The 9,179-nt window shown below is 41.4% G+C and overlaps 1 protein-coding gene across 2 annotated transcripts in view; it reads left to right on the forward strand.

Annotated features, from left to right (window-relative positions):
* DMGDH (dimethylglycine dehydrogenase) overlaps positions 1-9,179 on the forward strand; it is a 67,919-nt gene that overhangs the window by 49,437 nt on the left and 9,303 nt on the right. The window contains exon 15 of one of the 2 annotated variants that reach the window (XM_027769957.1): positions 6,409-6,636. In XM_027769957.1, the coding sequence (XP_027625758.1) occupies positions 6,409-6,621 (213 nt within the window). In that variant the 3' untranslated portion in view covers positions 6,622-6,636. Of the gene's footprint in view, positions 1-6,408; positions 6,637-9,179 lie in introns of those variants that run through there. The other variant, XM_006143524.3, reaches the window with a different exon arrangement.

Genomic DNA, 9,179 nt, shown 5'->3' on the forward strand with positions numbered 1-9,179 from the left:
AAAAAAAAAAAAAGCAAATTAATATATATATATATATAAAATACATAAGCCAAGACTATTTTTAGGCTCAAGTCTCAGCGTCCCAGAAATCTATACATTTCTCAAAGACATTAACTGCTATTTATGTAGTCAGTTTGACAATGACTCATTAAAGAAATATATGTCCGTTCTTAGGTCATCCTGAAAGTAACAATTTTAATTACAGCAGTAACCTTCACACACATTATAACTATACAGTAGGGCAAAGTCTACAATCTTGGGAGGAAATCCAAGCGAAATGAGAATGAAAGGCCATCGCTCCACGTTAAATCTCCCCAAGTCAGGGGCCGCGTTAGTTTGGGAAGTTGTGTCAGGAGCAGGCACGTCCCCTATCCACGCTGTAAAGTTTTTTGCATGAGGAGATCATTATTGTTGTTTGGTAGTGTATTATTCTCACTTATGGCTGACTGAGGACAATAGTGCTGACAAGATTTCTAACATATAGATAGATGTCAGACTTCATTAATATTAACCTTCAGGGTGTTTTCAAATATTTTCATATAGTGAAAAAAAGATTATTGTGTAATGAATGTCATTCAGAATAGATGCAGGCACCCTGGACCCCGCAGAGGAAATTGAAAAGAACATTCTTCTTTTAGAATATTTAGATCAGTCATGCTTTCCAGTCGTCAACTCCAGGCATTTAAAACAGCACATGGAAGGGGCCAGCAGGTGGCCTGGTGGTTAAGCCACTGGATTCCCATATGGTGAACTATGGTTCAAGTCCCAAACCTGGCACCTTAAAAATCATGCCAGGCACATGTGCGTGCATGCCTAAAATTCTGAGAGAAGAATGGAGAAGGATTGTGGTGAGGCCATGCCCCCTAAAGGATGTTTTCTCATTTTCCATCTGTCTATGGTGAGCATATGTGTCCTGTAGCAAAAACCTAAAAACAAAACAAAACAAAAAACAGGTAAAATCTAAAAGGTGCTGCTTTATGAGGCCATGTGACTGAGCCTCAGTTTACTCTTCCATAAATTGGGGATGGCATTTTCTACGAATGTAAAGCCCTCAGCATGGGGTCTGGGTCTGAGACATAGCAAACGTCTAATAAAATGTAAATGTTACTTATTGAGATATATATATATATATGTGTATATATATACATATATATATGTATATGTCATCTGTATATATATGTGTGTATATATATATGTGTATATATATATATATATATATATATATATATATATATATATATATATATATATATATATATATATATATATATATATATATATATATATATATATATATATATATATATATATATATATATATATATCTGGCGAGTGCATGTGCCCTATAGTAAAAACCTCTCTCAAAAAAAAAAAAAAGTCCATTTCTGTCCCCCATTCCTCCACCCCTTCTTTCTTTCACAATTCGCTAATCCCTGATCCCTACTTAGCCTTTGGTAAAATCAAGAATTTGGCCAAGGTAGAGTTAAGCTCCCCTTCCAGCACATGTCATCCCTCTCCTGGCATGGCGCTGGTAGCTCTCCTCTGGCACCCCGTGTCCATTTATGAAAGCTCTGGTTAGGGCCAGTTTCCTCCACAGCCCCTGCAGAGAGACGTGGCTGGCACTGACTGCAGGGCTCAGTGGAGGTCGGTCACAGTAGAGGAAAGGACTGGTTGGGACCCTGAGATCTTGATTCTTTTTTTGGCTGGGGGGTTGTCATTTTTTAATTACTATTTTAAATTATTATTCATACATTAAATCGCTATACATCATTTAGATTGTGAAGACACTTTACCCAGCATGATTTACACCTCAGTCCAGCCCAGTCGAGACTATTATACACATCCTCGTCAACAGATAAAAGAGATCTTGATTCTTACCAGTTGGTTGATGGCCTGTCTTTGGCTGGGTTAACTCATTTCTTTCAACCCATCTGCGGGTTGTTCTGAAGGTCAAACTATAATGGAAGTACGAGCCTTTTGGAAAACACTACGCTCAGCCCAAGCACCTCCTCTGTGAGACTAGCTGACAGAATGCTGCCCCTGCGCCATGCTGCCATTCCAGGTGGAACTGGTCATTCCTTCCTTGGGCCCCACAGATGTACCTCTAGCATAGCATCTGTTCACATTTCTGCCTCTGCACATTAGACTCTTATTTAAATGCATGAAACAACATCATTTTTATACTCTCAGAGAACTAGGAGAACCAACCATGAGTCATGTTTCAAAATTGGCATCACAGATTGGTAAGTTATTGCGCGTTGTTTTCTGTTGGGTTGTCAAAAGGTCACGATGCATTTTTGTGTAGAAAGAGTATGTCATGAGGTTTCCAATAACCCAACACTGTGTTTCCAGTAATCTGCAATTGTTCTTTTTTCTCTCTGACATGTTCAAACATGAAGGTGATACAATCATTTAAGGATGGGGCATGGTGCAGTGTGGAGGGAAGGGGGTCGAATTTCCCAAGGAGCCTCCTGAAACTACAGGATCATGTTCTAGCAAGCTCTGAATACTTGGTGCCTAGCATCCTATCTGATAAAGAGCAGGAGCTTAATAGCAGTAGAATAACTCATTGCAAGAAACTTCTTTAATAGATTCAGGAAGAACAAAAACCTTCAAGATGTAAATGAATCTCTAAAGGCAAAGATTCAGATCCTACGGCAGGAAGTGAGGAGAGCATCAGGGCTCTCCTGACGCTGCATACATCACACTGCGTAGCGCATCGGGTGTCCAGTGTTGTTTGTTGTACTTCTCCACACGATGCCACTTTCTATCTCTGTAGTTACTGACTGTACGTAGACAAGTAAAAAATAGTAACAATACCCCTTGTCATCATTTATCTGTGATAGCAAGTCTCCTTTAAAAAAGAGAGGAAAAGAGGCAGGTGGTAGTGTGGTGGTGACACAGCCAGACTCACATGGGGAAGGTCTTGGGTTCACATCCTGGGACCTCCTTAGACACACTGAGGCCAGCATGTGTGCCCAATCCAGGCCAAGAGACTTTGATTGGACTGTGGCATAAAGACCCCATTGGGTGTGCCTCTCTCTCTCTTTCTCATGGAAGAGATAAATAAATAAACTTATTAAGAAATAATAATAAGTTCCAGCCACCATTGCAGCAGTAAGTAGTGCCCTTCAATGCTAGAAGCCATATGGCAGCCATGGTTCAGATCCAGGTTGGCCTGAGAATCACTTTGGGTGTGTACTTGGGCGCTAAGATCCTGAGGTGCTGGAGGGCTAGGGAGAGGGGATCATGGTAAGACACCCTCGAGGGTGCTTTGCTCTGCCCACCCACTTCTTGTGTGCACACACATTTTATTAAAGAGAATGGAACCAAAAAATGTTTGTTGTTGCTAGAGAGTTGTTTCCATATTTAGATATATGAAGAGAGTTCAGAAAGTTCATAGAAAAATGGACTTAAAGTGTAAATTTATTTTGGCACCAAAAAATTGAAATCCATACATAGTTTTTTTTTTTTTTTGGAGAGGTTTTTGCTATAGGGCGTGTGTGCTTGCCAGCCAGACAGAGAGAGACAGAGAGATAGAAAGCGAGAAATCACCCCCCAGGGAGGATGGCCATGCCACAATCCCTTCTCCATTCTCCTCTCGGGATCTTGGGCACTCACGCACACGCACCTGGCGTGGGCTTAAGCCACCGGATCCAAGACTCGAACCGCAGTTGGCTACATGGGAGTTCAGCGACATAGCCATTATGCTAACTGCTAGTCCCCATAGCTTTTTCATAATACACATTTTTCACCAAGTTCTTGAAGTCCCTGTGTTTGTTTTAACTGTAGTGAACTTTGGTTTGTTATATTTTTGTTATGAATTTACCCTGTGTATGAATTCAAGTGACTCAAGCTCTCCCTGTGTCTCCCTGCCCCATTTGTCCTATATTAAATACCATACGTTCTAGGATCAGCAGGCAGCATAATGGTTATGTCGCTGGACTCCCATGTAGTTGGCCACGGTTCGAGTCCCAGACCTGGTGACTTAAAACTCAATGTTGGGCACATGTGCAGGTGTGCCCAAAATCCCAAGAGAGAAAGGAGGGAGAAGGGATTGCAGCATGGCCATCTCTCCCTGGAGGGTGATTTCTTGCTCTCTGTCTCTGTCTCTTCAACAAGCACAAGTGCCCTATCACAAAAATCTCTCTAAAAATAACAATTATAATAAAACATGGGTTTTGTTCTGTACATTTTTGTCATTTGGCTTCATAATAAAGCGTTCTAGTTGATTCTATGTGGGTCACAGTGGGGAAGGAGAGGAATTGGACTTTGGTTGTGACAGTGTTTTAACTTTGGCTAATGGAGACATTTTTTAGTTTCCTGAGCAGGTCAGCAGTTTAAAGTTGTGAAATCCACAGAAGCTCTAATTCATTGTGGGATCATCCTAGAAGTTCTGAATCAGTGAAGGAGAGAACTGTGGGGGTCTCAGGCACTGGGGTGTGAGGACCCCTCCTGTTGATTCTCTGGGAGATGATGGGACTTACTGTACTCAGTTCTAAATGTCTTACGCATAGAAAGATACATATATATCCTAAGTGTGGGTGGTGGAGGGCACCCTTGGCATGGAATATTATTTTCCTTTCCTCTTATGGTCAATGAGGAAATGAAAGGTTGTGGTGGTTTCTTTTCTCTCAGTGAGCAGTCTACACAGTAGCTCCCCATACTCTGCAGGGGACTTGTTCTGCGATCCGATCCGTGTAGTTGCCTGAGACCATGGACAGTACCAAACCATGTCTATATCTATGACAAGAAAGTTCAATTTGTAAATTAGGCATAGTAAGACACTGATAATAACTAGTAATAGATCATTTATAATAATATAATGAAACACGAGGTATGTGAATATGGTTCTCTCTCTCAAAATATCTCATTGTGCTGTACTCACCCATTTTCAGACTCTGGTCGATCATGGGTAACTGATACAACGAAAAGCAAAACCACGGACAAGAGGGCTACAAAAGTTCATGGAAACAGCATATTACAAAAAACTATACATGAACTTCAACTTGTTTTTGTACCAAAATAAATCAGGCTTTAATTCTATTTTAGCACTCTAACATGGGAAGACTGTTTCAAAAGTCCGTTTTCTCCATTGTAATTTCTAACTAAACCTCATGCATCCGAAATGTGACTTGCGTATCACAAATTCCCTTTCTCTCCCATAAGCTTAAGAGATACTTGTCTGGGGGCCAGCAGGTGGTATAGTGGTTAAGGTGCTGGCCTCCCACATGGCTGACCATGGTTCAAGTCCCAGACCTTGTAGCTTGCTTTCTCACTTTCCCTCTCTCTCTCTGTCTCTGTCTCTCTCCCTCTCTGATGAGCACATGTGTCCTATAGTGAATTTTAAACATGATAATAAATAAAATTAAATAAATAATGCTATTCTTTTTTAAACAAAAGAGATGCTTATCTGTGCATGGCATGTGCAAGCCTTACCCTAATGTCCCACCTGATGTCTGCCTTGCCTGTGAGCATGTCCTCGTGCTGAGCCTCTGACTGGTTGATCACTCCAAGTGTCCCCTGACATTCCAAGTGTCTCACTGCTCACCTGCGTGTCCTACTTGGTTGTAAGGTATATTGTTACTAAAGGGGAAAGTCTTCAAGTTTGCCCAACTCCTTTTTTTTTTTTTTTAACACAGAAGACTCGATTCAAGGTTATCCCTACAACAAGGTCACTTCCACTCACATCACACTGGACTAACCTGGGTGTACCGTGCAAGTGTATTAGGAGTGGGAATGTCATCTGTCACATGTTGCAGGGAAGAAGGGAGGAACAGATGAAATGTGCAATATTGGAAAATAAGTTCTTTGATCAAAATGTCATTGTTTGACTCATTTTGTAACCCTGCAGAGCCGGGCATGCAGCCTCACACACGGTAGAGGCTCAGTCACTCCCGAGTAAACTAATGAATGCTCTCCAGTAGGTTCATTCATTCCAGGGACCATGGATCTGAAAAAGAAGGAAAAATACATAGCATTTTGGGGGCATTTTAGCATCACATTGAAAAAAAAAACATCCTTCCTGTAACAGTCTTCCTACAGGTAGAAATTGAGTCTGTGTTGTTCTCTGACAGCCCATCCCACTGTCCAGATTCATTAGATCCAAGGGTCACTTTCATAATCCACCATCGCAATATAATGCCTTATGTTTTTCTGCCTAGGTGGTTCTGGTCAAATTGTCATCACAAGTTATTACCCTTAAGTCTAATAAATTCTGAAGACGTAGGTGGTTGATACTGTCATTTGAGGACAAGAAATATTTGTCTAGACGTTTGATCCAATCTGTATTTTTATTTAATGTGTAATTGGCGAGAAAATAGCAAAGGCAAATTTAAATGCTTGCATCTCTAACCTTGTCAGAGTGTCTGAGCATTCATTCATCATCATTATCTTGGATTCCTGCAGCCAGCAGACTTCATAGGAAAGCAAGCACTGAAACAGATTAAAGCCAAGGGGCTGAAACGGAGACTGGTCTGCCTCACCTTGGCAACGGATGATGTTGATCCGGAGGGAAATGAAAGCATCTGGTACAACGGGAAGGTGAGTGCTGAGGGCCTCGCCCCTGAGGGCCACGGCATCTTCTGCAACCGAACTCTCCTTGTTCCTGTCTTCTTTTAGAATCCTTTGCTATTTAATTATTTATGGGAGGGATGACATACTTTTGATTTCTGAGCTGACACTCAAGAAATAGAAAGCAGTTAACTGAAGGAAAATGAAATGCTGCTCATTTTCAAAAAGATAAAATCTGGATGCTTTGTTTAAAGCAAATATGAGGGGACTTCAAAAGGCCCATAGAAAAATGGAATTTAAATTATAAGTGTATTTTGGCACAAAAAAATTAAACCCATGCATATTTTTTTCATAATATGCATTTTCATGAGCTTTTTGAAGACTCCTCATGAACCCAGGGACTAGAAATACATTGGAAAATGAGGAAGGGAATGATTTAGAGGATAAAATGATTTATTCACTCACCATATCCATATCTGTGCATACCAAAGATGGATTTTATAAAGACTTGGCATTCTGCTTTAGCTTCTCAGGGATCTTTCAGAAGGAAGCAATTAGCATATTAGGGAACAAACTTCCAAATGTAAACATCTGTGACAACAGAGGATATACTTCAGAAATTAAATTGAAAGTGGAAACCATGTGGCTCTTCAGAAGGACTTCAGTTACCTTTTCTCACTTTCGAATGTACCATTTTGTTCTGTTTATAGTCAGTAACAACTGGGATGGTCAGATAACCTTTCCATGGAATTCCCTTTTCACCACATCGTGTAGTTGTTCATGAAACCCATTTGGTCCAACATTTGGGGGTGTCCGACCTCTGCTTCCTTCTCCCGGTGGGCTGAGTTTGCTCTTCTGTTTAAACTGTTCCTACTCCCCCCACCGTCCTCCCTTCCTGGTCCTATTCTGTATCTCTGACGCAGTCTCCTTCTTAATGTACGTTGCTCCTCCAATTTCAAGTTTGCCCCCAATTTACCTGATTTCTGTTATTAGCCATCTCTGCCATTCACGAATGGCCTGTCCAGCGCTGATGAGCTCCTGGGAAAGTAAGGTCCGGTTGGGAGCTAGGCAGCGCTGGAGGTGGGGCTATCATTTTAATTAAGGTTGAATTCTGTTAAAAATTCAGGCATAAATATGGTTATAAGAAGAGCTTTCACTCTATTGGGTAGCTTAGTTATAAAAGCAACTTAGCTGGAAGGGAGGTTTAAGAGAAGAGGTTTGTGGGACCATCTGGAGAGTTTAGAAGATTTTCTTGTTTATTGTTTATAAACACAACACATTCACCAATTTTAATTATGTTGCCTCCTTCAAAGGCCACGTATAACATTATCTTCTGTAAGTCCCTTAGAGACATCTCTAATCCAAGAGAGGAATGAGAAAGGCTAAAACTAAATGAGGATTATTTATATTGGTAAAAATGTCAATATTTGATTTAACAAAGAATGAGCATCTACTAGGAAGAGGGTGGGGCCAGGTTGCTCTTAAGTTCACTGAGTAAAAAGGAAGGAATGGATCTCATTGAACCTGGGAAATCTGAATGTAGGACTGTTACAAATGTATCCTGGGGTGGGAGAGCAGCTGTATAGTGCAGTGGTAATAAGCCGCTCAAGAAAAGCCAGATCCCACATGACGACCTCAGTTCCAATTCCCGGCCTGAGCAGCTTGAAGCACACCTGGCACGCGTGCAAATGCCCAGCTGAAGGGCTGGCCTGGAGGACGGGGATTACAGGGTGACCAGACCTTAGAGAAGATGCCTCTCTCTTTCTCTCAGGCGTGCACATAAATACTCTATCATGAATTTTTTTAAAAAAAAATTAAAGCGTATGCTAGAGAAAACCTTTCTCTGGAGATTTGGTAATAAGATAAAGCGAAAGTCCAACTTTTAAAATTATACCCTGAGCTATTAACCACTGGCTTAGAGTGAAGTCAAAGTACAGTCGAAACTTTCTAGCAGAAAGCGAAGCCTGTTTTTAAAATAGCACTTACAAAATGAGTAGTCTCCTTTTCTAGGTTACTAATGCAGGAACGACTGCTCGGCAAATCACAGCTGAGCTATCAGGAGACGGAGTCTGAAGAAATGGTGTCCAGGGAGAGTGTGGGCTTTTGACCTAGTGATTTAGAGGCTGGCTCCCAGACGGTCGTGCAGCTCCCTGCCTCCTTTTCTGAGATGCCCAGGCAAACCAGGTTAATGCTGCCATGACTTCAAACCTGAATCTCTGTCCTACAGACTGGGAAGTGAAACCCAGGTTCCCAAGAAAGTCTTTCACAAAGCTGTGGGTCCAGGTAAGGCTGCACAGGTTGCTGCAAGAGACAGGCCACGTGGAAGGCCTAATTAGGCTCCCACACCAGCCTGGCCTCCTGCTGGCTAGGAGGCTGGAGCAGGAGGTTGTATTGCAAGACCGCGTCAAAAAAAATCTCAATCTCTTGGGACCAGCAGGTGGCGTGGTGATTAAGGCGCTGGACACTCCCACATGGCCGACCAGGGTTCCAGTCCTGAATCTGGTGGCTTGCTTTCTCACTTCCTCTCACTCTCAACCTGTCTCTCTCTGGTCAAATTAAAAAATAATAATAATAATAATAATAAAATAAATAAATGAATGAATAAAAATAAAATAATTATAAAAAAATAAATAAAATCTCAATCTCTCTCTCTCTCTCTCTCTCTC

The sequence above is a fragment of the Tupaia chinensis genome, unplaced genomic scaffold (assembly GCF_000334495.1).
Source record: "Tupaia chinensis unplaced genomic scaffold, TupChi_1.0 Scaffold000099_1, whole genome shotgun sequence".
Lineage (NCBI taxonomy): Eukaryota > Metazoa > Chordata > Mammalia > Scandentia > Tupaiidae > Tupaia > Tupaia belangeri.